At 39.8% G+C, this 25,381-nt stretch overlaps 1 protein-coding gene across 1 annotated transcript; it reads left to right on the plus strand.

Annotated features, from left to right (window-relative positions):
- The first annotated feature begins 245 nt into the window (after nucleotides 1-245).
- Nucleotides 246-24,903, plus strand: LOC109139232 (potassium voltage-gated channel subfamily B member 2). Its single transcript, XM_019261969.2, has 3 exons — nucleotides 246-532; nucleotides 3,135-3,966; nucleotides 19,770-24,903. Exons 2-3 carry the CDS (start codon nucleotides 3,382-3,384, stop codon nucleotides 21,759-21,761), a joined length of 2,577 nt encoding a protein of 858 aa, XP_019117514.1. The 5' UTR covers nucleotides 246-532; nucleotides 3,135-3,381; the 3' UTR covers nucleotides 21,762-24,903.
- Nucleotides 24,904-25,381: the final 478 nt, after the last annotated feature.

A 25,381-nucleotide genomic window follows, 5' to 3' on the forward strand; every position in this document is an offset into this window, starting at 1 on the left:
TGGAGGACCTGAAGGAAGGGAAGTGTGTGTGTGTGTGTGTGTGTGTGTGTGTGTGTGTGTGTGTGCGTGTGTGCAGAAGCTGTTGATCTGGAGCTGTCCTTGGTGCTGAATGCCTCAATCCAATTACCCCCACCCTCCCCTACTCTCTCTCTCTCTCTCTCTCTCTCTCTGTCTCTCATCCCTTCATTCTCTCCTCCTCGGGGTCGGTGCCTCCTCGGGGCATCCGGTTCACACTTCTTTCTGTATCTGCTGTGTGTGCATGTGCGCGTGTGTATGTGTGTGTGTTTCCTCATGGCGCTCGGCGCTGCACACTCACTCCCCGGGACATTTCGTCTCCTGCTCTGACACATCTGATCGTCTTTGTCCGTCACAATGTGTCTCTCCGGCGGTTTTCTCGGTGCTCTCGGGAGGCTTCAGAGATCAGCGGGCGGAGGAGAAGCGAAGCCGCTGAGATAAGTGACTGTTGTCATGGTGGGACCTCGTGGAAGTGTCAGAGTTGGGCTTTTCCGGAGCATCAGCTGTTCACACAGAGGTGAGACATTCTCTGACTTCCTCACTTGAATTGAATTGACATATGTTTGGATAATAAGCTGATCTTAATGACGGTAACTGTATGAACTGCTGCGTGCTGCTCCACATAGAGCTCACTTTATGTCCTTGTACTTTTGAAACTTGCTGTGGATCACTCACGTTAAGCCTGAGCTAATCTCTCAACGAGCTGGACTCTCTCTCTGTCTCTGGGTTCTTATTGTCGGCTAAAAGTGCTGCTCATTTGTTCTGCTTTAAAAAAGAAAGTCAGCGTGTGATCTTATTAATCACACACTTGATATGATGAATGATAATCAAGTCATTGGCGCTTTAATAAACCAAAGACAGAGACTGTAGAGTCAGCTCATCTAAATATGTCAGAAATGAATTCTGATTGGTTTTGGACGGGAACGATTGGATAAGACTCGTTTTTTTAGTAGTGACGTGGCAGCCCGGTTCCTGACGTAGCCCTGTGTCCTATGAGCCATGTCCCAGGAGAAGATAGACAGGCTATAATTAACTAAGGCAGACTTGAGCCAGGGGAGACGAAGCATAATGCCACTACTGGGATTTGTGGAACTCCATTACACAATCAGATAAAGGTCCCAGCAGTCAGAGGACTTCTAATGGCAACATAAGCCTTTATGGTCCAACAGCACCACGACCTCCAAGAAAAGAAACAGTTTATATTCGTTCATTTTCTGACCACCCATCAGAATTAAAAAATAGTGTTTGTGGAATAAAAAGTCTGAAAGATAGTTAGACAGTTCCATGATTCAGTGCTTCAATGACAGAATTCTTTCTAATGAAACAAACTTTCTGGTTTTGATGAGTCTCCAGGGTTTAACAGATGATCACAGCTCCAGTATTTCTATCCAGACTGTGGCTGGAATTAGACTTTTCATTGTAAATACAGTAGTCAGATTTGATGTAAAACTCAGTGAACCAACAGACTGCTGACAGCGCTCTCTAATACGGGCTGCTGTAAAATAGTCTTTTTAACATTGTAGCTGTCAGCCACAGAATAAGAGCTGAATAAAGACATGCAGGCTGATCAGGATATTTCAGTAGACCGCCTCAGTGTTTTTCCAAACAGGTGGACTAGAACTTCTGAGAGTACTTCAGAGTACTGCAGAGGGATTCTTTCAAAATGTTTATTTAAAGATATCAGCCATGCATCATTCCTAAAATCATTCTAATAAATTCAATGAAGAACTGTTTTGTAATCATGTTTCATGTTATTTATTCCTATTTTAATGCAATGTTATCTGTCGTGAACTGCTGTAAAAGAAGGAGAACGCAACAGTCACACTGACAATGATGGCAGTCCACTGTGAGCAGCAGTGACTGATCAAAACAAAGCCAAGTTTGATCATTGCAGTTTGCTGCCTGCTGCTGAGAATCACAAAGATCCTGAGTGAAACACAAGCCTGTGTTCTTCATCAAACTTATCACATATAAGAAAGACGCAGTTCGATGCAGCTACAGTGTCGTCTTTGTTGTACTGCGCCATGATGACAATTTGAACTTAATGATGGATTCAAAATTGTAGAAATGCAGCGTTGTGTGTTTTCAGTTAAACAGTTCTGACAGTGATTTATGAAGTGTCTTTTTATATACAAAACATGATGAGCAGTGGTTAGAAAACAAACTGCTGAAAAAAGACTTTTTAACCACTGCATGGGTAGATTTGATCTGTCCAGTGCCTGCCCACCGCTCAGCTCTGCCTCTTCTAAGGATTCAGTGGGCATGACCAGATGTGAGAGGGCTCCAAAGCAAAATGACTTATCAACTGGCCCATTCCACCTCTGCACATTGTTACCTGGAGTAACATAATCAAGTGAACAAGAATTCAGACATAGTGGCATTGTGGACATGTGACACACGAGGCTGGGTCACCTGTTGGGCAAAGCTTTACTGTCCTGAGCGTGTGTCAACTGGATCTGTGCTAATTTTACTCTTTATTATCATTATTATTTTTACTACAATATAATTATTACATATTTATTTGCTTTACAATCAAGATGTCGTTTAACTTACTTAAGTAATTAGATTATTTATTACTTTTTTATTTCTTATTACGATCCTCTGACACCTTTTCTTTTTATTTGAACAAATGACAGGAGCTGACAGAAATGCATTTCACTGTGACTGTACCTGTATGATTATGATATGTGACAGTTCAACTTGAATTTTAATTTAGCTTAACTGAAAATCAGTTTGGAAATATGCAACATTAAAGCATGATATTAAGTGACTCTTGCTGTGTCTTGTAGAGGGATCTTATTTCAATGTTGTGCTTTTATGTTGCACATTCCTGATAAAGCAAATGTATACATTACATTACATTCAAAAGAGACAGCTGTGATCCACAAACTGAGTGTGCACAGAAAGTGAGGGGGTTGAGAATTAGTAACTCATTTGTTCTTCAGGACCACCTGGCAAGTTATTCTGTCCATGATGACACAGACAGGATTCTGTCTTTCTCTCTGTAGCAGCACATCTTGCCGTCACTGAAGAGGCTCTAGAGGTCATTTAGGAGGATTGTATGAATGAATGAACTCTTGTTAGTCTAATGTTTAATATGATGTCTGTTGTGTTTGTAGCCATGGATCAGCACAGGAGTTCAGTGGTCTGAACACAGCCCAGTGATCTTGGTGGGCCTGGGCAAACTTTCCTTTTCTGACCACCATCATCATCTCACTGAGTGTCAAGAGCTCCAGATACTTACACACACTCTCTCTCTCTCTTACACACACACACACACACACACACACACACACACACACACCACTCCAGGCTCTGATTGAGCTGACCCATCCCCAGTAAGAGAGCAGCACACACAGAGCAAACATGACAGACAGAGTGAGCTTCAGCACACCCAAAGTCAACCCTCGGTCCGCAGCCACTCCTGTGCTGCCCCCTGAGCCCATCGACATCATCCGCATCAAGGCCCGCTCACGGCGGGTCAGACTTAATGTCGGAGGTCTCACACATGAAGTCCTGTGGAGAACGCTGGACCGGCTGCCCAGAACCCGCCTGGGACAGCTAAGGGACTGCAACACCCATGAATCACTGCTGGAGCTCTGTGATGACTACAGCCTCACTGAGAACGAGTACTTCTTCGACCGGCATCCGGTGGCCTTCTCCTCAATCCTCAACTTCTACAGAACAGGAAAACTTCACATGATGGAGGAGATGTGCGCACTGTCCTTCGGACAGGAGCTAGACTACTGGGGAATTGACGAGATCTACCTGGAGTCATGCTGCCAGGCACGGTACCACCAGAAGAAGGAGCAGATGAATGAAGAGCTGAGGAGGGAGGCAGAGACACTGAGGGAGAACGAGGGTGAGCAGGAAGAGCAGGGCTGCTGCCCCGACAAGAGACAGAAGCTTTGGGACCTGCTGGAGAAACCCAGCTCATCTGTGGCCGCAAAGGTAAGAACAGCTGAACACACTCTATAAGTAACAGTACTTTTACTATAAGTATAACGGTCGTATAATGTCTACTGTGTTTCTGAACGAGAAAAGAACCCTGATGATGTCACAGTGATGTCAGGGGACTACAAATTTAGAGCATAAAGCATTACAAACTGCAGATGTGGAGTGTGAAAGATGTGGGTACTTGAGATGCCTTTGAGTTGCATTATGGGAAATGTAGGATTCAGTGTTTCTGAAGCTTGCTGCACAGATTTGTGACTGATGGAGACATACTGTACAATGAGCTGTAAAGATATGCTGTGTTACTACAGATTAAACAATACATACTAGTTAATTACTCATTTGTCAACAATAATCATTTGCTAACACTGAAATGGGACACTCATGAGAATTTTGATCAAACTTTGTAAACCATTGAAAAACAAAACCTACTGGCAGCAACGTTTGGTGAATTGAGGTGAATTAATAAACTGATTTTCTGTCATTAGACTCCAACAAACAGGATTTAGTTAATTTTTATGTAGTGAACCCACAGTAAATATTCTGAGGTGGTAGCATTTAGTCATTCTTAGAAATGAGTCTGCCATGCATGATGAGTTCAGCTCTGTGTGCTCCTGCCCTGCTCTGCTCGTCTCTTTGATTAGCAGCCTCATGCAGATTCACACAAACGCAACAGAGGCCATTAGAGAGCTAACAACCATAATCCTTCTTCACCTGCAAAGTAGACATACCAAGCAGGAGAAGGCAGAGGGATTACTGCTGCATGTTCTCCTGTGCTCTGCCATGTTAGTCTTGTGTTTGACTGTCCTATCCTCCTGCAAAAGATGTCAGGGACCTCCAGCACACTGTAGATAGTCTGCTGAATACGGTGAAGACTTGGTCAGGTCTCCAGGGGCTTCATGATGTGTGTGTGTGGGTGTGTGTGTGCGTGTGTGAGCAGTAGTAGCAGTACAAACTGTAAGCTTAAAAACAGTTTGTTTACCACAGTAAGCCTTTATTATCTGCAACAGAGCAGCTCCCAAAAATACAATCCAAGAGCAGCATTAGTGATGTGACAGCAGTGGGAATTTGTCTGCTGCAGCTTAATACACTACTAAAGCTAAATCCTGTTCATGAGAAAGAATACAGAGTATTACTGTGTTCACTGGAACACATTTGACTTTTTAGTTTTTGAGGAGAGGAGAGGAGAGGATAGGAGAGGAGAGGTATAGTAGGATGTTACTTAATCAGTTTGAGCTGAGCAGAAGCAGCCCAGTCTGCCAGAGAATTACATTCATATTGGATGATTGTGCAGATTGGATGATGGTTTGACAAGAACGGCTTCAGCATCAATGCAGGCAGGCGGATGTGTTACACTTATAACAGGTGAAACAAAAGATACTTCTGATTCAGATACTTCTGTTAGTACTCTTCTATGTAGTACTCTGTGTACTTCCTGGTGTAGTGCTTTAATTTCAGCATGGTAGTGTCGAATCAATTCAAGTACGACTGTGGTGAATGGAAATGACAATCACAACATCTTTTTCTTCTTTGCCAGATTGCAACCAGGTAGAGCATTAGCACAAACATTTGACTGCCAGTGTAGAAATATAAAAAATATGTACAACTTACATTTGTATACTGCGATATTCTTTGCAACCTCTTCAGCTCCAGCTGCTTCCTCTGCTGCTATTTTCAGAATGTGGTGGTCCCTTCAGCTACATAGACCAAATGGTGACCACTGAGGGCGAGAAATGTCCAGCATGCTGCACTCCTCTTTCTGACCGTTATGAGTGCGCCATCCTCACAGTACATTGACTTTGGACACAACTGATGAACGTGTGAACACACCTATGGACTGAACATCTGTGTCCTGTCATAGACTCTCTGTTATCCAAAGGATAGGGTTCAGCGGTGTGATTGAGCTGTTCATTGTTTGATTTATGGTAAATGGACTGTGCTTATATAGTGCCTTTCTAGTCTACCACTCTAAGAGCTTTTGAACTACATATCTATTATTTTGTTGACATGATGGTATCATTTAAGTAAGAGAAAACGAGGAAAGAAAACCCGATACCAAGACGCAAAAGCAAGTGTTTAGGGAAGGCAGGAACTGATTTTGTTAATTGTCTCCAGCTGGCCAACTGCACTGTCAGCAGCCTGAGGAGAGACTGTTCAGACTGTTCAGCGTTTAATCAACTAGATTCACACAGGACCTGATTATCTCTAGAGCTCAGATGTGGCCTTCAATGGCTGATCCAACACAATTTTCCCCCCATCCAAGTTTGTGATCAGTGTGATGTGATCTGAGCGGCTGTCTTTGCAGCTACATTTCCATCCTTTAAGAAGGAACTGATTGTTTTATTTGAGGTAGTTTGTGGACAAAGCTGTGCTCTTTGAGTAACAACAGGCAGGTTTGTTTAAATCAGCATTATATAACAATATTGCACACCTGCAGCAGCAAGCTGTGTTCACCTGAGTGACACACAGAAATCATGACACCTTCTCAGGTTATACTGGCTGCACAGCATCCATGCATGAATATGATTGGATGTTAGGAAAGTAGATGATATTTTTATTTTCTTTGCCTGTTTTTACCGTGTTCATATCACTGCATAAAACATGCCATTAGCTTTTATATTGATTTCCCCTCTCTCCGTGCAGACATTGGTTACAGTTCATTACAGCGCACGATGAAAATGGACTGTGTGACGCTTCATTTCCCAGAAAGGTCAAAAGGTCAGGGATTCCTGACCTTTGATGCAAAATCATTGATTGGCTCAATTTAATTATATGTCTATTTTTAATTTATTGTCAATATTATTAATTCTATAAGGCTGTTCAATACACTGCACAGTAGTTCCAAAGTTCATAGCATGTGGATTCTGTCATGTATTAAACTACTGTTACACTGCATCTACCTAGAGATGGGTATCTTTCACATTTGAACCGATACGGTACCGATACTCGGTACCCATATATATTGTACATGTTTTTGGTACTTTTTTGCGTATATGTGTGGTAATTAAAGTTATTTTGTATATAAAAAAAATAGTCAAAACTTCTGCATTCTGAAATCTGAAATCAACATAAGAGTGTAACATTAACGTTACAGCTACAGCTACAGGTGTAAACCTACTGACAGTGCTTGCTGTGGGAGTCGTAGTGGCCTGCGTTTTAAAGCTTTTGAAAATGGTGCACTCGTCCCCCTTTAGGAATATTTTGTGTTTGACCAAATACTTCCTTAGGTTTGTTGTATTGCCATGGCTGGCCTTGCACTTGGCATCACAAATATTGCAGCGTGCATAGACTACATCAATCGTTGAGAAATGGAGCCACACCGTGAGCGCTTTGGGTCTGCCATGCTGCTCACTGTGATCGTCAAGCTGCCACTGGCGTAATCACGCTCTTCTGCGTCCTCTGCTGTCGCCGTGACCTCTGCTCTAACTGACGCACGTGAGATGAGACGTGAAGGTGCGTTCAGGTACCGAAATGTGGTACTGATTGACTTTATGTGAATCGATACTCAGTACTTCTGGTGGAATTCGGTCGGTACCAATAAAAGTACCTGAATTCAGTACCCATCCCTAATCACACCAGCAACAGCCATTTTACTTGATACCCATAAATCACACAGATGTTTGACAAGAGATTGGTGGTGTAGAACTGTACTGAGAGGCAACATGGAGGCATCTTTTCACAGATGTCGAGGTTCAGTGACAACCTAAAAAAAAGTCAAATCAAGCATTTATATTTATATATAACTTTTTTTCATTCAAAGACACTGCAAGGGCCTCACAGCTAAAGCATGATGGTGCTCCCTGGTGTGGTATGCTGTGTCACGTTCTTAAGATTTGTGCTTCAGGTTGTTGTTGGGCAGACTGAACCAATTTAACCCTATGCACTGTAAAAGCACCAGCACAAATTATGTTCACTGGAACAAATATTAAAAAAACTTGCCAACAAACCAAGATAATCTCTTGTTTTAACAAAATTAGCCCTGATAACTGAATGAGTATGTGTGTTTAAGGAGTTCCCTGCATGTTTAATTTATTTACAGCTTTACGCTGTAAAATCTCAGATCAGTTGCATGAAATCACCTCTTCTTTTAGCACTAACTCACCTTTAACTGCTCATCAGTTTTAGGAGCTAACCATTCATACACATTAACTTTGGGAGCAATTTGGGGCATTTCGACATACAGACTAGAGGAGCTGGGATCGAACTACCGATCATCTGATTAGTGCACGACCTGCTCTACCAGAGCTTTTCTCTCTTCTGATTGGATGACTGTTTTCTGAGTGACTGGCTGTTTGCAGCCTACTATCTAGATGCGCCATGCTAGTGACCATGGTGGGTGGTAGTGGTGGCTGCATTGTTATGACATCACAGAACCTAGACGTGCTAAAAAAATGGAACTCGTGTTCTACAATGTGGGACCTTTAATTAGATTAGATGTTGTGGCAGAAGAGGGATCAGACTTACAGTCAAAAGTATCAAAACTCAAAAGTTAAACTGTCTCTCATATTTCATATTTTCATTTTCAGTTTGTTGCTTTGAAACATGTTTGTAAGTGTTAATCTTATTATTATTGTCACCTCCACACTTACAATAGTGTCCAACATGTATCATGTCATATGGTGTATGGCGTGTGTATGTACGGTATAGGTATACAGACTGAAAGACTTCACTGTAGGAATACAGCAGCCTTCAGTGGTCCATGTGACTGTTGGAACTGTAGTGTCAGCAGGAGGGAAGCTGCTTAGGCCGCTCAATAGTTCAGCCATGTTGTAGCAGCAGTGATGCAGCTCAGCTCTTAACCAATAGGAGCGTCTCTTCTTGGTGACATACAGCTCAGTGCTCCTGCTGATTAGAACAGAGGCTTTACCTGGCCATTTGGGAAACATGGTGCAGCATTTGTTCAAAGTCCAGATGGACAACCATCCATAATAGTTTGGAGTTTTATTGTATAATATTAGTATTAAATGTTCCAATAATAGAGATTAGTTTCATACACTTTACATAATCTGTGTAATCTTCTTAGTTTTGGCTCTGATTATATTTTTTTGACATGCTCCCTTTGCTTTCTTTTGAAATGAGGCACGCACACATTTTTTCTTTTTTAGCAATTTCACAATTGATCAAATCAATATTACAGTTTTACAGAGTTTAATGAGGTGAAAGAGAGACAAGATATCCTCGTATCCTGTACACAGCCAACAATGAGTTGTGACAGCATGGTCCCCTGGTTATAGTGGATACACACACACACACACACACACACACACACACACACACACACACACACACACACACACACACACACACACACAGCATAACTTAGGAGTATGGCTTAATCTCCTTTCAGGCTTTTACCAGGACTGCTGTTGCTGCAAATAGACTAACTGTTGGCAGGTTGGATAGTCTGTCTGTCCTGTCCACTGTCTGACCTACAGGAGGGGGGGGCAATTAAAGGTTTATCCAATTATAATATCACTTTCTTAACCAATGCAAACAGTGCAATTGTTGTTATTGACTGGCCGTGCCCACAGTGGTCAGTCATACAGACCATTGTTAGACTTCTTTATTCAAACTAGGTTCAGATGAGGAAAATTTCCAAAACAAACAGAAAGAAGAATACATTTGGGCATTATGTGCAATCCATTTCCCGTCTGATAAAATGAGGCAGTCCTTTAAAAAATGACATCATTGTGTTTGTTCACATGGCCTAAGTTGTTTAGTAATCCAGTGTTCTCTGCTACAACTGTAAATGGAATCCAGCTAACACAGAAGTGACTGATATGAAGGAGAAAATGAACAAACTGTATAGAAAAGATGGAAATATTAAATGGCACTTGTACTGATTAAGAACTGATTCAGGCTACCACTAGTTTGATTACTGTAACAAACAAAGTTATTTCATCAGTAATGGATGATTGGCTACGATCAGAACGAGAGACTTGATGACTTGATATGTGTGGAATATAATGTTTCTTTGTATGCTGCTCAGTGCAGGAACACACTTTCTGTCTCTGTGATGAACAACTGGTCCACAGCAGACAGAAAAGTCTCACTCTGCCCTCCACTTATAACTGAACTCTTTCAAAATGTTGTTTTCTTTTTTGACCTCATGTGCTGCTCTGTGCCGGGGATGTCTGAATGATTTCCTCGTACACTTTTCTGGTTCTTTCTGGGGCTGTCGCATTTCAGCTTGAAGCTCTGGAATGATGCATCTTGCTACAGTCAGAGTTCTTTGTGTGTTGTTTTTGGGCATGTCTATAAAAAGGAGGACTGGCTAGATAGCGATCATATGACACAAAGGCTTTACACACTAACAGGATCAAAATTATTTCATTATTGTACACATTATGTGTATATATTATTAAAGATGATGGCAGTAAATAATAATCATATTTAGGTCACAACTCACTAGTTTGAACATGAAGGATTACATGGCGCGTGTGTGGAATGTGTATGTGGCTTATTGTTGCATATTTCACGCACTGTTTGCTGGCTTCTTTTCTCAGACTAGTGGAAAGAAAACACCCCAAATACTTCACTTTGTTTACTTGTGTCTGTAGAAAATTACCATTAGATAATTCCTCATTTGCACATTTAAACATAACATTTCAGAAAACTTACTGATTCATTGTCTGAATGTCAATAATCAACTGAAGACAGTTCATTGTGATATTCACCTGTTTGCTCTGGGACGACAACAACAACAACCTGATTCTCATCTTTCTGCTTTTCAACATTTTTTCTATCGATTGTCATCAGCTACATTACTGTGTGTGAGCAAATCACTCACACACAGTAATGAAGCTGCAGGCATCAACCATCCACAGACAGCAGTCAGGATGACAACACTTGAACCACATTATTAATATTAGTTTAGTTATTAAAGCCACTTTCTGCCTCACCTTATACTATTATTTGTACTACGTTAGTATTTTTGTACTTACAGTGTGTGAATCTAATAAATGTTTCCAGTGTGTTTGCTGATATTTTCATCTCCACATAAGTCGTTTATGTAATAACTTAGGAGATTAGTGTGTCTGTCTGATTACTTGCCTTATTAAACTGTGATTCACAAAGACACTTTTTCAAAGAAATGTTGGCCTGCGTTCCTGTTGTCAGACTGTTTGGCTCGCCTGATGTACAGCACTGTGCACCCATTCATGGATTACACTTAATATAAAAGGTCCAGTACGTGCAGTACGTGCAGTTATTTTTCAGAGTTAACATTGTATTCCAGAAGTGCTTCCTCAATCTCTGGAAACTCTTTGTCTATTTACTATTTAGCAACACTTGCATGAGTTAGAAAAATAATGAAATTCATTGTGAAATCCTGAGTGAAATTCAGGTCACTAAGTGGCTGCTCAGAGGCCTTCAGTTTACTGGCCCTGTGCCTTCAGAGAGGAGCAGCAAAATGATGCATATTCGCTAATGTACTATAGCTTCCCCATATTGAATGCTTTAATTCAGACAAGATGATTTATCACTCCAGCAGGAGAGAGCCTGAACCAAAGTGGTTTGCCATCTACAGCAAAGTTCATCCTGTCGAGTCTAATTCTTTTGTTGGCAAATGTATCTGTGTCATACTGCTCACTGTGTGTGAATGTACCGCAGCTTACAAGCTTTCTATGTCTTCAGTGTAGAAAGACACTAGTGATGTTTTGATGCAGCTGATTGATATATCAGTTATGTATTGTAGATCTTTCTCATATTTGTAAAAAACATTTCTACTTCCACGGTCACCTTATATTTTCAATATACTTTATAGTTGTATAAAACATTTTATTTCTACAGTTACTTTCAATTTCTAATATACTTTATAGTTGTATAAAACATTTTTATTTCTGCGGTCACTTTATATTTTTAATATAGTTTAGAGTTGTGTAAAACATTTTTATTTTTAGTTACTTTCTATTTTTTATATAGTTTTTGTATAGACGTTTCTCTGTCTATCTAAAACAGATCTCCCTGCTCTGGGGCCAAACATAGCACAGCGATCATACCCTATGTGCATTTCTTCCAGCATTACATCGTGCATGAAGCCACTGGATGCGTTTGACTCAGGCAGAGGGTCAAAGACTCTGATGAGCAGCTGAGCATCTGATGGAGCTTCTGTTTGGATTAAACCAGTCTATCACTGAGTGGTTTCTCTGCTGAGCTGCAACATCTTTTCTACAGTATTAATTTCTTCCACCTGTAATATCTATACCCCATACACCCCCGACTCTGTTAACCTACCCTGATTTGGAGCTTCTCAGAGTAACAAAGTAAACAGATCTCATGTGTCTTCTGATAAACCATCCTGTTTCTACAAATTCAAACTCTGGATGGTCGTCAGGACGACGGGGAAACAAAGAAGCCTGGATACATCAGCTCAAACATCCAGGTGTGCTCATATGACATCAGACAATGAGGAAAAATAAAGCTAACATCGTGAGGCTAACATGAACTGTGAACTGAGTCTTTAATTTTTAACGTCTTCTGGGCTACCATAACATACGTTACAGATGACGTACAGATCAAGGCTAGCAGGGAAAAATGTTGACGTGTTGCTTGGTGACAGTGCAGTCCTTGTCCAGCTGTGGAACTATTTGTGTTAGCAGAGCTCAACTCAAATAAACCAACAAATCATAATCTGTTGTAACTGAATTAAATGGCACCTGTAGAACTGTTATGTTGAGGTTGTGATGTTGTACTCAATATGAGACATTATAACCTCAAGTGTGACATTGCTTAAATCTATAATTACAGTAATGAAATTCAAGCCAATAAATTATGGCTCACTAATCGTAATAATTAATATTGAATTATTGCAAAACGCTTAATTAGCTTCATATTCTAAGAAAGTTTTTTTTTATGTACTTTACTTGAAAAAACATTTTCACTTTTTTCTTGTGTCATCAATCAAAAGCTTTAATCAGAGTGATGAAACTGTACATGGGGGGGGGGGTTTGAGGACAGGGCCCAATTGCAGGCAGGTGAGGGTGCAAAAAGGCTCACTTTAATAACTAAAAAAACACAAACACAAACACAAAGAAACATAAAGAAACACGGGAGCAGGATTAAAAAACCAACGGAAACAAAAAACAGATCAAACAAAAGGTAGCTGGGAACCAGACAAAAAACACAAAATAATCCAGAATCAAGCATGGGAACGCAAGAAACCAAGAAAATACACAAAACAAGATCATAAGAATCACAAGAACCAGGAAACTAAGGACAAGCACACACACAGAGAACGGACAGACGAGGAAACAACAGGCAAGATAAATGAGGGACAGGTGAAACCAATCAGGGGAAGTGCCAAATCAAGAAAGGCGGGAAAAAACAGGAAGCAGAATAAGACAAGACAGAACTACAAAATAAAACAGGGGAAAATACAAAATAAACCAGGAAACACAGAAAACAAACTCAAACTGGTAACAGAAAAATTAAATCATCATCATCATCACCCATCTCTGTCATTACATCTTAGACTTTCTTACTTTGCATGAACTACAGCTTATGAACTTCATTCAAAAATACAAAAATGTCACATTATCAGTTCTCTTATCGGTTCCAGCCATGGGAAGATTATTGATCGACTGAAAAAATCTGATCCCAAGTTTCCGCTTGCTCCCATGAACACAGGGCTAAATATAGACACTGGATGGCCATTCACTCTTGATTGGTTCAAAAGTGTGATCAGGTGAAGTGTGAATTAAGGTTGCAGTCATCACAAAGCTCCGTCAGGTTCAGCTTACGTTGTGCCACCAGATGTAGATATTTCTTTACCCAAATACAACCACTGATTTCCACAGTCTCATTACATCAGTGATCAGTTGCAGTGAAACATGTGCATGGCTTTATTTTACACAATACATGCAGTGAAGTGCACCATCACACCTCTCTGTTATACAGGGAAATGTTCATTTCACATAGTCTGCTGCTTTCTCTTACTCTTTAAACAGAAACTGTAGAGTGAATATGATAACATACAGTATAATGCTGCTTTTTGTTTTTCTTGTTCGCTCGAGAATGAACTGATCTTAATTGCAGGTTTGACTCTGACACCATCCTCTCTAAGAACATGGAAATCTCAGGGTCTGGGGGGGGGGCATATATAAATGTATTAAGAGAAAAATCACATGACAAAGCATCATGTCATATAAACAAAGATTCATGAAATGAGGGTAAAAGCAGCAGATCCACAGAGCAGCTTCCACTGTGCTTCAGTGTAGGTGTTGTAGTGATCTCCCTGCCTGGATGGCTAATAACACACCATGTTTGGCTAATTACAGCCCAGTGTGTCAAACAGAGCAGCCAGAGGCTTCTCTGTGGAGTAATTACTATCATTCTGGTTTTGTCTTTATTCTTTCTGCTCCTGTTCCTTCACTGTCTCTATCACTGTCTCTATCTTTGTGTGTGTGTGTGTGTGTGTGTGTGTGTATTCACATCCTAATAATACACAGAGTTTGTCTTGTTAAACACTGACCTCAACATGTTCCATTTAGTCCCTGTTTCTCCATGGAGAAATCAAATCAGTAATATCAGATGCACTGCAGGTTAACACTTAACACTGTGACATTATGTGTACTGAGATAAACTATATAGGTCTTATTATCTATGAACACTTGAAAAGAATGAGGAGGAGAATACTAGTTAAATAGTACAACTCACTGAAGTAAAAAACTGGACCTTCTTAGTTTCAGAATGTCATTAATATGATTGTTGCCACATATTAATTCATTTATTAAGTCACATATTTATTTTAGATGTTGGCCTCCATAGGGAATGGTTAAGTCACAGTGTTTCATTCCTTGATCCTTTAAGTTAGTTATAGTGCCTTCAAACTGCCAAACTTTCCATCATTTTCTCCATAAACCTCACTTCACCTGTCACATCCGTCCACACACACGTATCATCGGTAGCATCACATTTCATATAACCCATCAGCCATGACTGATGATATCTGTAAAAATAAATTCTGACATATTAATCCTCTCATCTGTCATGAGTGCAGCAGCATCAATGGTGATCTGGGAACCAAATTGATTTGTTTGCACCAGAACAAATCTTTTACATTGTGAACAGCGCAGTGAATGTTGAACATGTGGATTAATGAATGGATGAATGTTTGCATATCAGAGTGTAACACCAGATGAAAACAACAATATGTGTTGAAAGCAGCTTTGGAGATAAACTGTGTTGACCTCTGCAGAAACATCAGCTGTGCAACAGATCCTGTCCCTGTTGTTCCAGAAATACCTCCACGTATTGATCAGGGCTTAGGTTTCTCTGCACAGTCACTTCATCTATTCTTTCCTTCCATATTGTGTTCTCTGTCTCTCTCTGTCTCTCTGTCTCTCTGTCTCTCTCTGTCTCTCTCTCTCTCTCTCTCTCTCTCTCTCTCTCACTGTCTCCTTAGATTCAGTATGTCTTGTGTGTGTACAGCTACTAGTTACCTGTTAATGTCCACTACCAACAACTGGGCATGCTAAATCTATCCCCCTCTAGAACTGTCACTTGCTTCTATGTGTTCTGTACCTTGATTGGATAAAAGCCTCAGCTAAATGACTAAATGTAAATATAAGTTAATGAATGTTCATTAACTTATATTAATATTCTGTTTTTATGTGGAAACGGTTTTGTTTATAGACTTATGTTGTTTACACACAGTTTGTCTTTATAATCCTGTAAGCTGTTAACTATGCATCTAATTAAATCATGTTGCCTGGGAGAAATACAAATGAGTTCACTACTTGTAGTTATGATAATACAGTCATAGTCATAACAGCAGCAGCAAAACGGGCATAATATATAAACAAGCCTGTTTCCAAAAAAGTTGGCAAATGTGATGATGCGGAAACATTAAATACGCATATTTAATTACACACCCATATATATATATATACACACACGCACACACATTTATATATATACACATTTATATGTGCACTTGTGGTATAGTAGATTATTCATTCATTGTCAAAGAAAGGTCCTCCGAAGTTGATCATAGATTTTTGTTCATAATGACAGAAGAGAGGAGCTTGTGTCTTCTTTGCTTTTATCTCTATTTGAAATATTTTGCTGTTACTAAATGTTTTTCAGCTGAGTCAAGTTAATTTTTTTTGTTAGTGACTCTGTGATACAAACCCAAAGTGTTATTGATCAGCTGAATCTTAAATGTGGAAGTAGTCCATTAATTCTTCCTCCAGTGTAGAGCTTCTAAAGCAGCTTGTGTGTTCCTGGTACTGCTTTAAATCTGCCCCGGGTGCCAAGGTCACAGCATTTGGCAGCCATTAAGCCATTAAGACGCTGCAGGGTGGACACACTTTGATACACCTGCCCTCTACTTCCCTTTGTCCTGTATCACTTTCTATCTATCACTCTCAGCTTTCTCTCTGTTTTCTTTTTTCTTGCTTGTCTTTGCAGTTTTGCCTAAAAACTTTTTATCTGACACGAAGAACAAAGTCACACAGTCTGAATGAGGATTATTGAGCAGCAGAAATAGTGTACGCTGTGTAATGCTGTAATGCTCAGTGTCCTTTGACATGACTGTGATAGACGAGATGCTCCATCGTCCAGAAACAGCCAAGACAATCCTTCAATCACATGATTTCATGGCAGGATGCAAAAGTGCATTCATAAAAATGAATAAAGTTTGTATGATCATTTCCTGCACATCAGTCACACACCGTGTTCACTGTAACTGCTGCCATTTTTATTCATTTTTCTTTACCTATTGACTTTTTCATTCCATTCACTGATTATAGTTGCTCATTAACCCAGTGGCTCACGCCAGCCTTAACTTAATGTAGGCTTGATGGTTACATAACATGCAATCTGTTCAAGCCACTAAATTATGAAAACTTTCTCTCTTGATTTTTTCTTGTATATAATATAATAATGTGAATATTAAACACACTTCCTGAATGCAGGTATTTTCCTTCCATCCCCTCTAATGGAAGCTGATGTGTGCTGTAGCACATACAGAATGGTGAAAGACAGTCTGAGATAAGCTAAAACACACAGGTAGCATTGTATCTTATTATTTTCAATTAAATGGTTTAATTAGTAATTCTGAAGATTGAGGTTTTATATTAAATATGAGGTGTCATGGAAAACAGTTCACATTATGTAAACAGAAAAGAGAGGAACTGAAAACAGCACTAATTTACTAAACACTGTTGTATGACTGTAGAAATGCAGTATTAATTATGTCCTGCAGCACCACTCTGACTATCTACAGGAAAGAAACACATCGATCATTTAGCACTCGGAAAGAGACTGTTCCATAATAAAAACCACAATTTTAATGACATTTGGTAGCACTCAGTTAGAAACAAAGTCAGGGAGTCTCAAGAGTCACAAAGTAGAATCTATTTTATCTTTCATTCAGAAATTCTATTGTATTCACTGTTAGTTGTAACAGACTCACCAGGCTGTCATAATGATGCACCATTAGTACTGATGTACCAGTACACACAGAGCATGAGGCGCCACAGTATCTGTTCATTTGTTCATTTAGAAACACTGTCAGTTATCAGCAGTGTTCTCAAAAAAAAAATGTTTATTTTATTTTATTTTATTTTATTTTAATATCAAGCTTTTCTTAGGGGGGAGGTCCAACAGTTGCTTAATTCTTCCTGTTGGGGGAGGAAAGAATGAGTAAACACTTCTAACCTCTCTCTATCCTTTCTATAGATAGCAACACAATCCTATTACAATTATCCTGAAATGTTCTAGCAAGGGCTGCAGAGAGAAGACTCAGACCTCACATGCTTCAGTTACCTCACTTGGCTCCGACATTATAGTCCCCTGTTAGAGTTTTTTGAATGTTGGTATGAGAGCATGGTGTTGAATCATGTTGTGAGAAGTAGGATTACTGGAGCTTCACCCAGTCAGGAGCAGGCATTAAAAAGAGGCTGAGGGCAAAAACTGTCTCAAAGCTTCATAAATTATCAATCACTCTGTGCACATTTTAATTGGTAATTTCAAAAATACTAATGTTTGAATGTCTGCTGGCCTCTGGTGACCAATTGTTTTCAGGGCATTGTTGGAAATAACAGACCATTCAGTAAAATAGCTGTTAAAGCAGTTGACGCACAAGAAGAAGCATTAAAAGGGAATGCCGACCTCATGGAAAAAAATCAGAAATGTCAGCAAAGTCCAACAAATGGCAGCAATGTGCTTCAACTACCAATTATCAAAATATTACAGACAATGTTGCAGAGTAGCTGAGTACATTTACAGTGTGGACTGGAATAAGTATTTCCATTTTATGCTATGTTATACTTCTATGTAAAATGTCATTACATTTCAGAGGTAAATACGCTATTTAATTCAGTTCAGTTCAATTTTATGTATATAGCACCATTTAATAACAAAAGTTATCTCATGACACCTTCCTTACAGAGCAAGGAAAAACTTCCTTTTAACAGGCAGAAACCTCGGGCAGACCCAAGCTCATTGATCCATTGATACACTATCCTTTACTATGAGAGTAGAACTACTTACAAAAAATTGTCTATGTGCTTTAGTAGTTCCACCAGAGATTCATTTCTCCTCTAAACCTCTCAGATTGTTTCATTTAAACAACTGTTAAAGGCCCAAAGAGATACAAAAGTACAGAAGTAAGAAGTAACTTTTTTGTGTATCAAAGCATTATTATTATTTTTTTCCTTTCCTCTTTTATTAAACATCTCATGACGCCTCAGATTTATCTGGTGACACCCTCTAGTTTGGGAATCACTGGAGCTACAGTACAACTGCAAAATACTGCTCTGTAAATACTACATACTTTTACTTTATATACAAGTATAACAAGTATATTTGGCTGATAAATCTTAGTAAACTTTTAAATGACTATTTCTTATTTGATTTTTACATTACTGTATCGGTACTTTTACTTAAACAAAGGAGATGAGTAAAGGGGTCTCAGTACTGGACTATTTGGTTACAGGCATTTGACAGTTCTTATTCGTAGTGATCAGCACTGGCATTTTAAAGACGTGTTCCAGAGATCTAGTGTTGTGGCACTCACAGAGAGTATGGTTACATAAAGAATGGTCAAAATTGATGCAACAGAGGCCAAAAATAAATTGCTGGGTCCTACACTTCCCATACAAGCACTGTGATAATGTCTTTCATGAGACACTCTCTGTCTGGTTGGCTCAACCTATAACATACGCTTGTAATTTTTTCTCCAATCTCCAAGCCCAGTGTAAGATAACCCTGATGACCAGGTCACACTTGACACTTGACAAAGACACAGAAGACGTTATATGACTGACCACCAGTAACATTAACATTTCACAACTTTTAGTATGGAAACATAAAGAAGACCTTAGCTCGAGAAAAGGCAGGATTGAACCTGTTGTTCTGGAACAACAGCACTGGTGTCACTCAGGTTTCCACTTCACTTCTTCTGAGTGAGACTTGGTTAGATACACAGTGGATCAAGCTAAAGTTACAGAAGACAATAGCAAAAACAACCATGTTTGATGGGTATATTTTGACAGTGGATTAGGATTATGGAAAAGGATCATGTTAGCCTGTTTCATGGATTCAGTTTAAAACGTGTGGTCCCCATTAGTCACTTTGACACAAAAACATGGGGAAATGGTTTAAGTTAGCCTTTGAATTGAATGCTAACTAACATGCTTAGCATATACACCTAGCATATTAGTGTGCTAGTAATTACTTATTAGCACTGCACACTTGGTATAGCCCTGAGGCTGTTCTTCATCCTCTGGGTACAGTTAATGTCTGTATGTCATTTTGTGGCAAATAAAAGTAACCCACAAATCTTTGTCTTGCAGATCCTGGCTATGATCTCTATCCTGTTCATCATTGTTTCCACTATCTCATTGTCTCTCAACACCCTGCCGGAGCTCCAGGTAGTAGATGAATTTGGCCAGTTCAATGACAACCCCAGCCTAGCTCATGTGGAAGCTGTCTGCATTGCCTGGTTCACCATGGAGTACATCTTGCGCCTGCTCTCAGCACCAAACAAGTGGAACTTCATCAAAGCACCATTGAACATTATTGATTTGCTGGCTATCCTGCCTTACTATGTGACCCTCTGCCTAACTGAGTCTAACAAGAGTGTGATGCAGTTCCAAAATGTGCGCCGCGTTGTCCAGATCTTCCGAATTATGAGGATCCTGAGGATCCTGAAGTTGGCCAGGCATTCAACTGGACTCCAGTCTCTGGGCTTCACTTTGCGAAGGAGCTATAACGAGTTGGGTCTGCTGATCCTCTTCTTAGCCATGGGCATTATGATCTTTTCTAGCTTGGTTTTCTTTGCTGAGAAGGATGAGGATGCCACCAAATTCACCAGTATCCCTGCCTCCTTCTGGTGGGCTACGATTACTATGACCACTGTTGGTTATGGAGACATTTACCCACAAACCCTCCTTGGAAAGATTGTAGGAGGGCTCTGTTGCATAGCAGGTGTGTTGGTTATTGCCCTTCCAATCCCAATCATTGTGAACAACTTCTCCGAGTTCTACAGAGAGCAGAAGAGACAAGAGAAGGCCATCAAGAGGAGAGAAGCTCTCGAAAAAGCCAAACGGAGTGGAAGCATTATTTCTATTAACCTAAAGGATGCTTTTGCACGTAGTATGGAGCTCACAGATGTTTTGGTGGAAAAAAAAGAGGACAGTAAGTGTCCTGTGGACAATCACCTGTCACCAAGCCGCTATAGCTACCAGAAACACTACTGTAATGCAGAGGTGGGTAGCCCGGGCAGGTCCCAACATTATCAGGAAGTGGCTCAGCTGGGATCCCCTCAACGAGTCAAGCCTTCGCCTAACAAAACTACTCCTCAACACCTCAATGCAAAGCGGCTAGATGATGGAGAGCAAAGAGAAAAAAATATCAAAGAGCAAATGGAAATGAAAATACTGACCTCAGCCCAAGCCCGACAAACTTCACCTGAAGCCAACATTGGAAAAAAATCCTTTAATGTGGTTGATGATTTTTTAGTGGAAAGAGGAGAAAGAAGCTCTCTGCTCCCCAGTACTGAAGGGGGTCAAATTGGTCCTAGACACCAGTGTATACCCCCTCCCTTGGATCTAAGTCAGATCAGCACCATGGAGTTGAACAAAGGCCCTGACAACATCCAGCAAATGACCATCATCAAAGAGGGTTTATATGAGTTTGTGTCCAGTCCACGAAGTGGGACTAGGGACATGGGTTTGGTGCCACAGAATGTGGAAAGCTTTGGGGTGCCCTATGACAGCATTTGCAGCTCCTCGAGAGATTATAGCAGCCCTCAAAAGTCAAGAGCCATCAAGGTTGACTTAATTGGATCCAAAGATGACATGCTAATGGCAGTGATGACACCTGTGACGACCCCAGTCTCCACTGCCTCAGCCAAGCTTGCTCAACTACTTTCTGATGATGTTGTTTCCAGGTTTTCTACATCTCCAAGCTCTACAACACAGGAAGGGAAGTCTCCACTGGCGACCCTGCAGTCTGCTTCTCTGGCCCAGCAATCTGTCAGTCCAAGCAACTCCCAGGGGGGAGGTGAGGACTCAGCAGCCAGGGGCTTAGAAGGTGAAGGTCAGCTCACGGGCTTAAGCCACCAAGGGAGGAATCACATGGAGAGATCTGCTGTTGGCTCAGCCAGTAGTGCTAGCCCACTGTCGTCTAAAACCAGCCCACTCAACTTCACCCAGGAGCTAGTAACTATGGAAGGAGGGGACGAAGCAGAAGGACAGGAGGGACCAGAACAGAGTGGAGAAAAACGAGAAAACCACATTGTTCTGGATGGAAGCTTGACACCACCGTGTGAAACAAGCATGTGAGGCTAGACTTACAGAAAAGTTCACAGGCAGGGAAGCTATAAAGGCAGAAGGAAAGAGTTGACGGGATTAATGACAGCAACTACCCAGAAAAAAATAACAACTATTACCTAATTTGAACAAAGACACTTTCATTAAAGGTGTTTTGTTTTTCTGGAGAAATGTGCACATCATATCCCATGACATTTTTGGGCTCTCATCTCTTTTTTGACAAGCACTGCTGTCAGAAAACAGACATCTCTGCAGTGTTCTCACATGGCTTTATTTCTGGACACTGAGGGAAATCAAAACATGTGCCCACTGTGTTACTGTTTGAAAGACACTGTCTCATGCCAGTGTTATTTACTTATTCTCTGAATACCAGACTGATATGCTGCAGAGAAAAACAGGGACAACTGATTCATCTTGTACGGCTCAGATGTGAGCATAAATGAAGCCTTGTGTGAATGAGAATATTTACGACTACCTTAAGGAGTTTGTGTCTACAGCTCAGTAGGTATAATTTACAGTTTCCTATCACTTGCTATTTAGGCCTATTTTTTATGATGCACTAATCGCACCAAGGAGGAAGGAGAATAATATTTTTTACAATTGCCTAAGCAACCTTTGAAAATGAATCTTTTACAAGACTTGAAAAAACAAACAGAATCTGTTTTAGTGGTCTTGCTTACTCATCATTTTGTCAGACTAGGTATTGCGTTCTTGCAATGAAACCAGGCTCAAACACAAGCACATGATACAGGACTAAAAGTCCCACTCTTATAACTAAATTGGACAAATAGTATTGTATAGTCCAAGAGGACATATGCATCTGTATCCTGAACACTGATATTTGTCAATGTAACAGTGTATATTCTGTTTCATGTTTATCTCTGTATTGTTTTAAATTTTTGTCTCTCCTTTTTCTATAACACCTGAAATGAAAGCAGGGTCCTGAAGCTGAAAAGAGAATAGAAAAGCTATTGTATTTACTGCTAGTTCACAAATTAAAAAAACTAAAAAATGAAAAAACTTAGGATACAGCACTATATACTCATAAGGAAGAAAGCGCAGTGGATACGTTCACTGATCATTCATATGTGGGTCATCACACATTGCCTGTGTCCCCGCTCTGAGGCCCCTCCATCATTGTCATGCATTTCTATACTGAATAAGACAATAAAAGGCTGATTAGGATTGACTGATTCTAAAAGAGATCATTGTCATTAAGACTAAGATCAAGGATATTGCCCAGTTTACCAGTACTTGTCTTTGGCTGTTATGTGCACACCGTTTTGCTGAGACTATTTGCAAAATTAATTTTTAGTTTTACTTTCATATAAAGTGTTTTTTTAATCAAATAATCTGGATAAACTGCTGGCTTGTATCTGATCTGACTACATTGTCTGGTCATCTGACTAAATATATTTCTTATCTCATATGACACATATGTCACCATGCTACCAGAATGACTATGCTGCAAAACTAACATGACCAAGTGGTAATCGACTAATGAACCCTTACCCTTTGAGGGAGGAGCAGGTTCAATGTACTGGCCCATTGAAGGAGGTGGCCCCTGAATTCATGTGACTCCACACATTTGTACTGTTCTACCCAGCACATATTTATGCTATAGGATGACCGGAGAGGGATGAAGAGAGGGAGTGTGGACTGTGTTGCAAAGGCATCATAACAGCACCCTCTACAGTCATTCTCAAGGTACTTGAATGAAAGGATCCAGTGCCTCTGTAGCACTCTGTGTCATCTTATTTAATGGATATCTTTTTTATTAGATCATCTGTGCATTTATGTGAATGCATGCTGACACATTCAAATGCATTTAGTTGTGCACACAATGAATTACTTGCACTCACAGGACAGAGTGGGTGTGCAGTCATGGGAACAGTCTGTGACAGTAAAAGTATACTTATGCACTCTAGATAAAGATGTCATATTTTCTGTCATCAAAAAAATGATTGCATTTTATATTATTGCAAGAGGAACTTGGATCATCTCAGTATATTTTAAAAAATGGTGCCTTTTCATAAATAGATAATTTATGAGAAGGTGAAAAAAAACTGTATCCTTAATATGGACATATTTTTTTGTTTTTTGTTATATTTTTGTTTGTTTTATTGAATGTTTTTGTTTTCTGTTCTTCTTTTCTCTCTTGTTTATCTCTGTTTAGTGAATATGTCAATATGCAAATCCCCAGGTTTTGCATACCTTTACTTTTGTGTTGTTCTCCAATTAACTTCAATGTCAGTCATCTAGTTTTCATGCAACATAACAGTTCTAACCTCACTGTGCCACAATGACTTTTTTTTTTCAGCAAATGCAACTTTTGTGGAAGGCAGTGGCTTCAGTTAGTTCAGCTTGGATCACTTTGATGCTTCAGCAGTATACTGTATATTTCAGCTGCAGCACTATGCTAAATGGACAGTGACATTCAAAGAAAGATGCCACAGCATGTGATGAGCAGTCGACATCAACTTCTGCACAGTAGTTTTAGAGATGCAGTGTTTGTGAGTGCCACTTTCTAACTGTATTCACTGTTAGGTCAGTCAAGGCTGTTGATTGGATAAGAGTGCTGTGCTGCGAAGAGCATAATCTCACTGGAAATCCCTCCCTATTGAATAATAATAATAAATAAACATAATTATACCTGCTTGATATCTAAAGGAGCAGACCATGTGGGCTCATAATATACCATGACAAACACTCATTTACTCATAACCAGTAAAATGAACCTAAGCTGAACCAAAATAACCTAAACCTGAAACCTGATTTAAAGTATGTGAAGTTCAAATAGAGTAAATGCTGTACATTGCGGGTTCGCCTCTGTCCACATGTGGAAGGAATGTTCTGCTCCAGAACAGCACAGCTCTTGGATCAGATGAAGGACCATGGACATTGTTTTGGCTCTCCTATGCATCTCATCTCCACACAACCACCAGGAAAATGTCACACAATCTCCATTTTGTATTTGTTGTTGTAACAGTTTCTTCATCTCTCCTCTCCTCTCCTCTCCTTATTTTATCGATTCTTTATTGTTGCACTCTTCCAACCTCATCTCCTTTGTTTAACAGTAAGCTGTGTGATGATTATTCAGTTTCATTATTTGTAAGTCAGCATTATGATAGTGAATAATAGGGACTTTTGATTCATTAACCAATATGCAAGACAAATAAAAGTGTTCATGTGACCTACTTCTGTCATTTGTTTTTGTGTTATGTGTGTTATATGTGTTATGAGGCATGAATGGCCTTGTACTTGGTCAGAGTGCTGAACCCACAATGAAGACACAAAGGTAAAAATAGGATGAAAAGGTTTGTTAACAAAAAGGTGCCACAAAAAACAGTTCATTTCCCACCCTGTGCTGTAGAATAATAAATTAACATTGCTTTTATAGTTGTGTTGCATGTTACCAAATACACTATTTAAGAAAAACTTAAATAAAAGAGTTGAGACACAGATGAAGTGCAGATGCACCACGGCTTACTGAATGATTTGTGAGTATTAAAATTATTCAATAAAGTTCCCCAGCCTTTACAATCAACACATCTCAACCAGAATACCACCATGTCCATAAGACCAACTATAATAGAAACTATTATCTTTGATTTATTTAGTGACATCTGTGA

The sequence above is a fragment of the Larimichthys crocea genome, unplaced genomic scaffold (assembly GCF_000972845.2).
Source record: "Larimichthys crocea isolate SSNF unplaced genomic scaffold, L_crocea_2.0 scaffold397, whole genome shotgun sequence".
NCBI classification, from domain to species: domain Eukaryota; kingdom Metazoa; phylum Chordata; class Actinopteri; family Sciaenidae; genus Larimichthys; species Larimichthys crocea.